Raw genomic sequence first — 14,236 nt, forward strand, 5'->3', positions numbered from 1 at the left:
GAAAATGTAGATCTTTGAGAAGCACTTCACTAGATCTACAAGTTGAACCATCCAATTCAGTCACATACAGACCTTAATACAGCATAGCATCTCATCATATTATCAACAACAAGTACATAAATACCAACTGAAACTGGTTTATTCAAAAATTCACTTAGTGATTTAGGTCTGTGGCCTGAACATTTCTCATTATTTAATTTGTTTCAAAGTCACAACCATGTGCATAAAATCCAGAAAAAGAAAACAAGTTTATTGCTGCACTGATTATATATTTCACAACAGCAAATCACTGATGGCCAATGCCATAAACACTTTTTTTTATTGTGAATACATGGGAGTACTTGCCTAAAAAGGTAGAAAACTTGAACATACTTTTACAAAATGCATAATTAAAATAATATTATCTGTTTTACATTAATAACTAACATGATAAAATAACTTGTAAATGTTCAGATGATTAATGATCAGTAAACTGTAAAGCCATACCAAATACATAGCATCACTCAGCAGCTAGAAAATAACCTTCATTTTCACACTCTGTTTTTAGGTTGTCTGATGAGCATTGGAAAAAGTGCTAAGATTTATCATAGACTATAGTACAAATAGAGCACTTTTTATTTCAATTAGAAACATGTCTCCATGTTTTGCAGATTTGCTTCTTTTGATCTACAGCAAGAAAAAGTCAAGTTGAGAAATGAATTGAAAATAAAGAAAATGAAAAATTATTAATAAAACAAAACCAGCAGACAGAGAAATAGTACCTACTTCTGCATCTGAATATCGAAAATACACAGAATTTCAAACTGTAGCTCAGTAAAAGAGTTGATCTGTGTCATAATTTTAACTTTAGAAATAACCAGTCTTTAAGAATAATCAAGTATGGCTATTCATAAAGATCATTAATCCTTATATTATAAAACAAACTAAAATTACTGCAAAAGTATTGCACATTCCCATTGCTTTGGTTCAGAGTATAGATTATGATAACATTATAACACCATTGACATATAACACTAGAATGATATTTTGTGTTTATAAGTTCTGAGTCTTGCTTTCCTTAATGCCGCTCCAGATATGTGCCAACATTATGACTAGGAAAATTCCATTTTGATGTATAAGAAGCTATGTTCTGCAGATGAATAAGAAGATTTATTGCTATACAGATTAAATACAATATTGAGTAACATATTTGGTATGTTATTTGTTTTTATAAAATTCTTTGTCACTAAAGACTTGCAGGTTCAAAACAGAGACAGTAAACTTCATTATAATCAACATAATAACAATATGTTACATTAATAACACTGCTGACAGTTGCCAATTACACACGTCAGCAAACACAAATCTAAAATGTACAGCACACTACCATATTACTACGGCCTATGAACTTATAGAAGAGTAAAAAGTAAGTGAGTAGGCCTATATAATATATACACATGAAATCAAGTATATTGTAGTAGAATTGTGACACCTGTGGGGTGACTATTCACTTTAAACATTGTCATTTTACGCAGTTGGATAATTCACAAAGTCAGTAGTATATGTAACATAAGATATGGAAAATGGCGTATAACATTCAGTTGGTGGGAGTGTCAGGAAAAGTGAAAGTACTGTTTAATGCCAAAAATGTGACACAAAATTGGTAATATGCAAGGACTAGAAGAATTTTTCAATCGAGAGAAAGCTGTTGAAGAGAATTAGTGTCACTGCCCCAGAAGATCTGCCACCAACTTTGTTTTGGAGGACGCTTACTTTCATCCACACGCAGAACTTCTTCTTCCATTAAAAATGATCTGTAACTTGTCCGCAGCAAGGTGCGATATTTATCTGTAATTTCAAGTAATCAAATTGAGAAGAGATAAATTTTATTTAGTTCAAAATTAGTATGTAACTAAGAATGGGGACAATGGAGACAAGAAACATGGTTAGAGGACAAAAAGCAATAAAAACTAAAAATGAAGAATAAAACACACACACACACACACACACACACACACACACACAGAGAGAGAGAGAGAGAGAGAGAGAGAGAGAGAGAGAGAGAGAGAGGGAGAGAGAGAGAGAGAAGAGGAATCAAAGACACAAATGATGGTAAGGCTTCTCTTTATATGGGAAAGGATTTGTGTGATTTTTCAGAAGTATAATAAATTCACGTCATATCAGAAACATTTTTTCTTCATTAATGGAGATCAGAATATTCCTTTAGTAATTATCATATTATTCATTTTAGTCATGAAGAATAATGACAAAGAATAAAAAGAAATTGTTTTACTATGTGCAATTGAACTGTTCTGTTTTTCCTTGTTAATTATTTGTAGAGATTTTGTGAACCACTAATATACTTTGATTTGAACCTGAAAGTTTACGCATTACAGCAAAACAAATAAGCATATTGCAACTGAGATGTGTCATATGCACAAGAATACTATAAACACATGCAAAGATCTAATAAAATACAGTTCAGTGTTTAAAACCTTTCAAAGGTCAGTGTGTAAATAAACTTGCTGCTTCATTTAAAAGGTGAGCTCTGTATAATTAGCTCACAAAATCAATTATTAATGAACAGTTGTAAGAATCTGTAACACAGGGACTTTTGTTCAACAGTAGATAACAATTCCTATCCTGATTGATGAAATTTCCAATTCCATTTCTTTTTTCAGCTATGTTCTATTGACAATTGCAAATCTCATGTACTAAAAGAGAGCCTTTAGGATTGGTGTATTGTACTGTGTGAAGTGATCGTATGGCATTGTTGGCCGGGAGGCCCCATGCGGGGAAGTTCGGCCGCCGTATTGCAAGTCCTTTTTAGTTGACGCCACTTCGGCGACTTGTGAGTCAATGATGAAATGATAATCAAGAACACACAACACCCAGTCATCACGAGGTTGAGAAAATCCTTGACCCCACTGGGAATCGAACCCGGGACCTCATGTGCAGGAAGCGAGAACACTACCACAAGACCACGAGCTGCGGACGATGTATTGTACTTATTTCAGGTTTCATTATTCATGTTTTGGGAATTGATTTTTGTCTTTGATTTTAAAGAAATTAATAATCCTGTAGATTCCCTTTGCTTCTTTCTTATATGACTGGCAAATATTCTAGATTTTGTGGTATTTGGTCATGAAAATTCCATTTCTATAAATTTGATTTGTGTCCAAAGTCATGTTTTCATGGGAAATATTAACTTGAGCAGGAAGAAAAAATATATACAAGATTTAATTTACTCATTTGTCAGTTTTGCAAAGATTGAGATTTTCATGCTATATAATTATGTTGTTGGTGTTACAGACCAAAGAGTTAATCAACAGAAATAATCAATTTTTGAACATGTAATGTAATTGGATAGACAGTCATTTATTACTCAGTATTATCGTGGCCTTGACTGTATTAAGCAGCTACTTTGACAAGGCTATGACTTCCTAAAATCATGCTCTAAAATGAGGTCCTTTCTGTCCAACATTTTACCCACCACACTTAGAATTGCTTTTCACCACTCTCCTAATCTCCACAATATCTTTGTCAGACCCTATGCTCCTTCTGCTACATCTCCCTACCGTATGGCTCCTACACCTGCTATCATCCCTACTCTAAGACTTCCTCCTACCATCACCTATACCAGCCCTGTAACTGGCAAAAAATATACTATCGAAGGGAGAGCCACCAGTGAAATGACACATTGTATACCAGTTGATACATCAGAATGACCAGCACCAAGTTATCAGTCAGGATGAATGGATGTAGGTAGAGGGTGTATACTGGCAACACAAAATATCCTGTTGAAGAGCATGCTCTACACCATGACAGTCATGACTTCAGTTCCTGTTTCATCAGACCTGCCGTCTGAATTGTTCCCTCAGACAACAGTTTCTCAGAACTCCACAGGTGGGAACTAGTATTGCAACATATCCTTGTTTCTCGTCATGCAACTGGCCCTAATTTACATTAATTTCTTTGGTTGAGTAACTATTTCTTTCTTCACTCCCTTTATGTTTCTGCGTCTTTCATTTCCAGACCTGTTCTCTTTTCACCCTCTCCCTCCCATCTCTTATCACATATAATGCATTTAGCTTTTTGCTCTAACTAACTGGTGCACAGTGCCTTGGCAGTAATCTCTGCCTTGTGTATTATGCTGTCTTCCACTTTTGAGCTCTCAGGTTTTCAAATATCATCTGATCCAATTCCCAACAAGCAATCTTCCCTTCTCATCCCGTCTGGTAAGTCTCCCCTGACCTGGGGTTCAGGGTGACTTTTCCAAACTCTACCCCTTTTTCTAAACCTCATCAGTCCTTTTCCTTCACACCTCTTCCTTCTCCTTCAACCTTTTGCCAGAAGAAGTAGCCACTGGACCTGAAAGCTTGCAAACTTTAATATCTTTTATATGTGCATTCTCCTGCTGCTGCTTGGTGAGTAGATTTTTTACCTATTCAATTACATTACACCAAAGAGCTAGACAGTCTTTGATTAATTTTCAGGGAGAGTAGTGTTGATTTGGAACTGGAGCAGAACAACTATGTGATTGCTTTAGAGTGAAGTTGCATTCTTTGTCTGAATATTGAGAACTAAGTCTTTATCATGTACAGCATTTTTATTTAATCTTGTGACTACTAAAGGGCTATGGAAGTGAAGTGCAATTCCATCTCATTAATTTACAAACAGTGAATTTTATATAGAAACCCAAATGACTCCCTGCACCAAAGTTCATAAAGCTGAAAATGTGAAGTTGAACTGTTGAAACTGGAAATATATTATGAGTCTTACAGTGTGATTTAAAACCTTCACAGAAACTTTAGAAACCTCTGCCTGAAAATCTTACCCAAGAAATATGAAGTCAACAAGCTGAGCCATAGATATTTCTGTAGATCAAAATGAGAATAAAAGTTGTTTTGGTAATTCAACAACCATTATTAAACTCAGAATCTATACTACTGTTTCCCTCACATTAAGCTTAGCATTTACAAATCAGATAGTCCTGATAAAGAAATACAAATACATCATTTATTATATTACAACAAAGACTTGTTGATTGGACTTTGATAATGGCAGTGATTAGACAGTCTACAAGAAACAATTATTAATAAATTGTAATAAATGTTTTCTGCTAAGATTTCCCCTGAAACTTTTGATTACTGTCACCACATTTGTAAAAGAGTGCAAATGTTCATGTTATACATTAGAGTTACTGTGAGTATACCTATTCTTGAACTTAGCAGCTGACGGGACTTGAGTGTCTAACCTGAGCACCAGTTTGCCATTTGCCCAAGGATCTTCCCTACACCATTTGTGCAACTTAATGGCTTCCCTGATTTCGGGAGAGGTGTTAATACCACATCCTTCCAAGAGTTAGGAAAGTCTCTTGTCTTTAATATGTGATTGAATAGAGCAGGGAGGACTTTCTATATTGCATCAGATGCCTTGAAAAATGCCAGATCCAGCTTTCAAATGGAGAACGGACATTTGTAAATATTATTTTTACTGGAATCTAAGTCCCCGTTGCTTCTCTCTGTTCTGTGTCATGGTGGAAGTCTTGATGCTGTCTTGTTGTGGTTGTCACTCCCTAGAAATGTTTCACTACTTTCAGTACTATATTCTCTGGTTGGTCATAAGATTACCATGTTTTTTTTTTACAAAAGAAAAGCATAATCTTGTGTATTGTGTGTGCAGTGTATTGTAAAACATACACAGTATTGTGCTTTTCATTTACAATTATGAACTTGCCCTTCAAGAGGTGACAACATTATGATTTATTATTATTCTAGTGACTGGGTATCTTCCACCTCATCCAAAAATTTTCCAGCAGGACTCTTTACTAATGTGGGATTTCTGCAACTGCTTATGAGATTGAAGACAATCTCATCTCCCTCTCCATATTATGATGGAAATACATAACGTTTCCCACTTGAAAGGCTGCTAGGCTATCTGCAGTGGTCGGGACTTAGAGCACTGCAGATCCTGATTTTAGTGTCGCCTTTTCACTCCACTATGGGGCAGGCAGCTTCTGCTGGCTTCCTGAAGATTTTAGAATGTATGCACCAGTGGATTTGTGAATCATGTTATAAAGTGATCCATCCATTCTTAACCCTGTTGCAGTGTTCAAAGACAGCCAGGTAGTCATACAAATCTAGTCTGCTTTTCTGAAAATCTACTGTGATGGCTTTCTCTCTGGCACTTTTACACCTGCTGTTCATATCCAGATAGGGGAGGGGTCAGTAAATAGGGAATCATTGAATCCTTCAGTTTGTCTGAGGGCAAGACATCATGTTGACAGATCAGTAACAGATAACGGCTTGGTTACAGTAGTCAAATACATGCTCATCTTGTATTCAGGACACATAAAATTTCTGATTTAGTAAGTGAGTCCAATGGCACATATAAGCATTGAAGAAGAGAGATGGCAATGAGATTAGTTAGAACTTCTAGGTTTAAATCTTCATTACATATAGTACTATATATGACTTACACTCTATTACAATACCTATTTATAGATGACAATGAGGGAAAGAGGTAAAGTATGGATTTTCATTGTCAGCGAGTATGACACACAACCTTTAGCCATCCCCATACTAATGCTGGAGGCTGAAACCCTTGAACACAGAGGTATGCAACTGTTTTAGAGATGTCTCTTGAAGACAAAAGCATGTTGATCTTCCCTGTGCTAAGAGTCTAAGTTCCTCTGCATGAGTTTAGGAACCATTTACATCCCACTGGATTATATGAGCAATTTTATTAGTGAGGTCTTACCTGTCTATAGAGATTGTAAGTGTGTGGCAGTTGTGGATTTAGAGATGAGAGTGTTTGATTATAGCAGACTTCATAGTCAATTGCTTTCACAGCAGATTTGATTTTAGACTGTTCTGTTAGCACCAATGAAACTTGGTCAGATGCTTTTGGACTGACTTTGTTTGGTTTTTGATCATTCAGTCATTATTTTCACTTCAGAAGAAGTATTAATGGCATTGATCATTTTGGTACACTTCAGGCCATACTTTTGCCACTTTCTGTTTCACTGCTGCCATCAGCTTTTTGGTACTTCAGTGCTAGATAGAAATGAACTACTTATCAAGAAGTGTCTGTGTGCTTTTACAGTTTAATCATAAATTTCTAGTGCATTTGTGTTGTGTAGTTTTCCATTGTCTTTAGTATGTATAGGAACTGTGAATCCTATGTTTGGATGCGAGTTGAGTTGGTGACCTTCACTCATATCTCCACAGAGGTGCTGGCTTCAGTCTCATTGCTTGAAGCTGTTACCAATAGGCAACACTGTGGGGTTCCAAGGGATGTCCAGAACCCCACAAGTCCCACCAATAGACTTGCTACTGTGGTTGGTCCAGTTACTGCCCACATTGAAGTGTGGCTGGTAAAGATTCTTAGCCTGGTACAGTTGCCTGCAATGTTTGGGCACTCGCAGAAGTTATGATTATTAGTTGTTGGGAGCTCCAATGTTGGGAATGTGATGGATCCTCTTAGGCTTATAGCAGCCGAGGAGGGTGCAGTGTATACTCTTTGCACATTCTGGGGAACAAGTTCTTCCAGATATCACAACAGGCGCAGTGTGCAGCCAACTGCAACTGGCGGCTCATGTCAGTACTAGTGATGTGCATCAGTTTGGACCTGAAGTATTCTCTCTGGATTCTGCCGGCTATTTGAGAGGTAAAGACAGCCACTATTACTTGTGAGATGAAGACAGAGCTCACCATCACTAGCATTGTTTACAGGACCGTCAGAACCTCAGAGGGCTCTGAAACTGTATAGGCTGCAGATTCAGATTCGTTAACTTGAATCATAGAGTGGAGAGATGTCAGGATGCATATAATATGTCGTGGGTCAATTACACACAGGAGGTGCTTACACGGGTAGTGGGGACTGTGTGAAAAAGACTGGATGATTTCTAAGTTTGAAGTTTGTGAAAGTGTAAAAATATGGGTTCAGTCTCAAGGGGTGCATGTCACACATGAGATGAGGGTAGACCTAAGAAACATTAGTATTATAGTTGTAAATTGTCATAACTGTAATGGAAAAGAATCAAAGCCCCAAGTGTTCATAAGAAGCACTGAAGTAAACATTGTTATAGAAGCTGAAAGCTGGATTTTAGTTCAGCTGAAGTATTTACCAAGGACATAATGTTGTTCACAAAGGATAGCATGTTTGTTGTTGTTAGTAGTTTCTTTTGTAGTGGAATTGAAGTAGATAATTGTTGTGTTTTAGTGTGGTTAGAAGCTATACTCAACAGCCAGAACAAATTAATAATAGATTCATTCTCTGTTGCTTCCAAAGTAGGTAAGTGTAAACCTGTAAACCAGACTGAGATGTGGCAAGTTGGAAACTCTCAATCCATTATGCTTCCTACTCCCATCAATAACCTGATTTTTGATTCTAATTTTAATACAGTTGCAAATGAAATACGTAATATGCACATGACTATTTCAGAACATCAATTTGGCAAATTTCCATTTAAATTAATTATTCAGGTGATTAATTTGGATATACATATTCAAGTAAGATGAATAGTTTTTGTTAGAGGATCATTAATTGAAAGTTACTGCTTATTGAAAGTTCTACAACAATACACAATGGAAAAACTACATTTTACAGAGTGAATTTTGCCTCTGTGATATTGCATATGTGATTATTAGATTCTGAAATTTGGCACTCTAATTATGTTAATATATTTGTTCTGAATCACACGACAGTCCTCAATAATTAATTAAATTTTGCATAAGTTATCATAATATAAAATTATGTTCAAGATGGATGCCATACCTGTAAGTTAGGTATTTTCAAATGGAAGCATAAGATGGTTCTGTATACTGTATTCTAGCCTTCAAGATTTTTCATAAAACTGAAAACAATAAAGTCTTGTAGTCCATCCAAAACAGCAAGCTTTAACCTACCTAATTTTCAAAATATTATGTAGTTTCTGAGATCAACAAATATCTGCATGCCAATCTTTAAATAGCCCATGCCACCCCAAAATTTCCAGTCTGAGTCCAATGTTCAACTCATACCACCTATGTATGTAAAAGTTGTGACCTCGAAGCTTACAGGCAGCAACTGTGTCTACTGAGGTTCACATCTATGTGAAATCAGTGTGTAAAACATACCAGCTGCTAGCAATTATATTGGTTGATATGAAAGAATCTGTAGGATCCAGTCTGGGCTTGGATAGCAAAAGTTGTTTTGCTCACTTGTAAAAGCCTGCAACTGACAAATAACCATGTAAAATTTACATATCTTTAAATCTCAGGTATGATTGTAAACATCCAATATCAAAAAGTGACTATTTCATAAAAGTTGCTTATTAGAATTTCAAAAAATTATGTGGTTGACTTTCTACATGAAAACAACATGTACACTGTGTGTTATCATGTGTTGCCACTGTGTCAAGTTTTTATTGTGATGTCCAGAGAATAGTTAAATCACTGAGCCAAGGTATAGTATTGTGCACAAGTTTATGAAAGGAGATGAGCAGTTCTCTTTATGTATGAAAACTGCATATTGTATGACAGGAACTGGCTACTGAAATTTTGCAAGTGAAGTGAAAAGGAATTACTTATATTCAAATAATGTGTGCAGTGAATCATTTGGCACTATCCTTTCTAAAGTCAGTCTTCAGGATATTATTTCAAAAACATCAGGATATTATTTCAAAAACATCAGGATATGAGACTTCAAGTCAATGAGAAATGAGTGCAAAATAGGAAAGGGATTATGCCACAAGATGTGGCTTAAATTCAGAGAAATAGTAATGACAGCAGTTGAGAGATTTATACCAAATAAACAGCTAAGAGTTAGAACAGTTCCTACATGGAACACAAAGGAGGTCAGAGCACTCTTGTAGAAGAAAACTCTCTCTCGAAGTCTGGCAGGCAATCCATAGATATTTTGGCCATATTTAAAGTGCGCCAGCACCAATCAATACCTTCACTGTGTGATAGAAATGGTAATATTACTGATGATAATGCCACTAAAATGGAGTTACTAAACATGGTTGTCCGACATTGCTTCACCAAAGAACATGAAGAAAATATTCCAGAATCGAAATGAAGAACAGCTGCTTACATGAGTACCTCAGAAGTAGATTCTCTTAGTGTAGCGAAGCAACTTAACAGTAGAATGCCTGGTGGAGGTCAACTGACCATTTTTTATCTTAAGATGCAAATTTCTTTGGTGTATAAAATAGACTGTTCCTGTGATTTTATAGTTTAATCATTTTAGAGGAGTTTTAATTTGCCTTAATTTGTTTGCTTTGCAACTAAATTGTTTTAAGATGACCTTTGGTTCCTGGTGCTGTCAACTGATCACTTCTCACAGATTTATTTGGCTGTTTCCTTAGCCACAACAGTGAACTTTGTGCAATGTTGTGTGGAACAGTTTTTGTGCATTTGGCTGTTCTCACTAACAGTTCAGCTGTTGGACTATAATGGATCATTATTGTAGTCGCATCTTTTCTGAAGCCGAAATTATAGAAATTATTTGGATGTCTCCAACTCAGTCAGAAGCACAAGGGTTACAGGGAGAGCACAATGAAAATGGTGCATTAGGCAATGAATACAATCCTTCATGCTGGAAGGAAAAGTCCGCAAAATGTTATTTGAGAGACTCTGTGATCTATAGGGCACGCAAAGTTAGGGAAGAATCCTTGCCTAGTGCATTTTGCCAAGCCATTCATGAAAATATGTTGTGCCTGGTGAAAAATGCACTGAAACAGAAGCACATATTGTACTCAATGGAGCTATCCTTGATTCTGGAGGTGTGACTAGGGCCTCCTTTTGGGTAGATCGTTCGCCAGGTGCAAGTCTTTGGATGGAGGTGCTGGAAGCATTATTATGCAAGAAAAAATACTAAAAGCAATATTAAAGACAGTAAATATGAATAACATAACATTTTGTAATAAAAAAAGTGTAAAATCCAATAAGAACCTCAAGGGGCAGTTGACCTCCACTGTGTATTCTAAGGAATGATTCAAAGCTTGGTGTTCTAGTGTTAAATCACTTAATAAAGACAAGTCTTCCAGCCCAAACTGTACACCAGTCAGGGTCCTTTCAGACTATGCTGATGTAATAGATGCATACTTAGCAATCATGTGCGGCCACTCGGTTGGTGAAAGATCTGTACCTAAGGAGTGGAACATTGCACAGATCACACCAATACACAAGAATGAAAATGGAAGTAATCCACTGATTGCAGACCTATATCACTGACATCAATTTGCAATGGGGTTTTGGAATGTATACTAAGTGAATACTAGGGTCATCAACAAAGTAAGTTCCGTTTTTATTTCTGTCCGCAGCAGCGCTACGATTGCAGTTCCGAGGAGAAGACATGTATGCCATTTTCAGATTGCTGCTGACGACATGTGCTTTGGAGTCCTTCTTTATAATGTCAGCCATAATTGAAAATGCCGCTGCGTGTAAAATCAGATTTGTGATTCGTTTTCTAAATGCAAAGACAGTTAAATCAAAGGAAATTCATTGGCAAATCTGCGACATTTACGGGTGAAATGCTATGAGTGATTCAATGGTTAGAAGATGGGTCAGACTGTTCAACGACGGACGTGATCAAGTGCACGATGAATGTGACCAAACAACTCTTACGGGAATTTCACTGGGACGCGTTTGATCATCCTCTGTGCAGCCCGGACCTTGCACCTAGTGACTTTCATCTCTTCTTTCACCTAAAATCTGTCCTTGGTGGTCAACACTTCAACAATGATGATGAGCTGAAAGAACATGTTACCACATGGTTGAATACCCTGGCATCAACCTTCTATGAAGAAGGCATACAAAAACTTGTGCCACACTGTGACAAGTGCCTACAAAATTTCAGGAGCTATGTTGAAAGGTAGTTTAACAGTTGTACAATAAATATTTTTTCTGTATCTTTACATGTTTGTTTTATATAACCAAATGGAACTTACATAGTGGACATACCTCATATTATGAATTATCTCAAAGAAAATGATCTACTGACACATAGTCAGCATAGATTAAGAAAATATCATATTTGTGATACACAACTGGCCCTTTATCCACATGAAGTGCTGTTGGCAGGGGATCTCAAATTTATTCTGTATTTCCAGAAGGCTTTTGATGCCATTCCTCAGAAGCAGCTTCTAATCAAATTACATGCCTATGGCGTTGTGTGACTGGATTTTTTATTTTCTGTCGGAAAGATCACAGTTTGTAGTATCTGATGGAAAGTCATCAAGTAAAACAAAAGTGTTATCTGGCATTCTCTAAGGAAGTGTTATAGACCTTTTGCTCTCCTTAATCTATATAAACAATTTAGGAGACAATCTGAGTGACCCTCTTAGATTGTTTGCAGATAATGACATTGTTTACCATCTCGTTAAGTGATCAGAAGATCAAAACCAATTGCAAACTGGTTTGAACAAGACATATGTATGATGAAAAAGCTGTAAAGTGACTCTAAGCAATAAAAAGGGCAAGGTCATCCACATGTGTACCAAAAGGAATCCTTTAAATTTTGGTTATATGATAAATCACACAAATTTAAAGATGTCAATTCAACAAAATACCTAAGAATTGCAACAATTATGAACAACTTAAGCTGAAATGATAACAGATAATATTGGAGGGGGGGGGGGGGAGGGGGATAAACCAAGAACTGTATTTTACTGCCAGAATACTTGAAGATGCAAGAGGTTTCCTACACTAGGCTTGTCTGTCTATTTCTGGTGTAGTGCTGCACTGAGTGGGGTCATGACTCAGTAGAATTAACAGGGGACACTGAAAAAGTTCAGAGAAAGGCAGTTTGTTTTGTTTATAATGGAATAGGGCAGAGTGTGTAATGAATATGATACAAAAATTGGGATGGCAATTATTAAAACAAAGCATTTTTGCTGCAAGGTCTTTTCACCATATTTCTGCCATGAACTTTCTGTTCCAAACATGAAAATATTTTGTTGTTACTTACCAACATAGAGAGCAACTATCGTTGTGATACAGTATAAGAAATCAGAGCTTGAACGAAAAGATTTAAATGTTTTTCCTCTTTCTCATGCTTGTCTGAAGGAGATTCGATGATCCCTCTGCCAAGCACTGAAGTGTCACTTGCAGGTAGTCATGTAGATGTAGATGCTTATATCAAGGCTCCTTATGTATGAAAGAAAGGTTTCATAATTCCACTAGCATTAACACACATTTGTGTTCATGTTGATAGTCTGTCTCTGTGTCAGCTTTTGTCATAAATTTCTGCACTTCTGGCATGAAAGACAAGAGAGATGATGATTTACATTAATGAACTGAGTACCTTCTCTGAATCCCTGTAAGACATTTTATGGTAGTTTTTATTTCTTGCATCTTTTTCTCCCTTCATTCTCACAAGTGGGTCACTCTCAGTCTGAGAGTTCCGTATCGTGTCTCTCACTCCCAGCCTTCCAAAACCTATCCCTCTTTTCTCTGTGAGGAAGGAACTAACAGTTCCAATAATTACTAACAATTTTTTGGCATTTGAGTGTGTCTCTTAGCAGCATTGGAATTTCATCCTATGAAGGTAAAACTGGCCAGCTATTTAGTCTCACTCTAAATAATTATGTAGTTGATTTTTTTAAAAACAGGAGACTTTTCTGTGTTGCCTGTTTAGCTCTCTTGGATTACTCATAACTCTTTTCCTCTGATTCATGTAAACTGTTCTCCTGGGTCCAGAGAATTTTTATCTGTCTTCAACTCAGCATGTGATGTATTTATGATAATCAATATGCAATTAATATCAAAATAATAAATAAAAGGAGAATTAATTTTCAAAATAAAATGATTACATGATTAAAGAAAATAAAAGATAAAACAACAAATAATCCACTAATACTGCTACTTAATTTTGTTCATTATAATAAATGTTTTTGGAAAGCCTGGTGTAACTGGTGCTGTTTTTTATCATTTAAAACAATACTGCAACTACTAAACAACCACCAGTTTTTATTATAAAATAAAACATAGAGTGGAACTTGGTATGCTGGACCGAGACTCAAACTAGGTATGTTTGCCGTTCATGGGCAAGCACTCTGCCGACTGAGCTACTCAAGCACGACTTACGACCCCCTGTCACCACTTTGCTTCCACCAGTACTTCATCTCCTACCTTTCAAACTTCACAGAAGCTCTCTGCTGCAGATTGAAAATTTCATTCTGGAAACATCCCCCAGGCTGTGGCTACGCCAAATCTCCACAATATCCTTCCTTTGATGAGTGCTAGTCTTGCAAGGTTTTCAGGAGAGC

General features: G+C 36.5%; 1 protein-coding gene across 1 annotated transcript in view; it reads right to left on the reverse strand.

Moving 5' to 3' along the window:
* Positions 1 to 272: 272 nt before the first annotated feature.
* The window catches only part of LOC124545208 (retinol-binding protein pinta-like), a 320,125-nt gene continuing 306,161 nt past the window's right edge, over positions 273 to 14,236 (reverse strand). The window contains exon 7 of the mRNA XM_047124074.1: positions 273 to 1,827. Within this exon, the coding sequence (XP_046980030.1) occupies positions 1,670 to 1,827 (158 nt within the window). The 3' untranslated portion in view covers positions 273 to 1,669. The remainder of the gene's footprint in view (positions 1,828 to 14,236) is intronic.

The sequence above is a fragment of the Schistocerca americana genome, chromosome 8 (genome assembly GCF_021461395.2).
Source record: "Schistocerca americana isolate TAMUIC-IGC-003095 chromosome 8, iqSchAmer2.1, whole genome shotgun sequence".
Taxonomy (NCBI): Eukaryota; Metazoa; Arthropoda; class Insecta; order Orthoptera; family Acrididae; genus Schistocerca; species Schistocerca americana.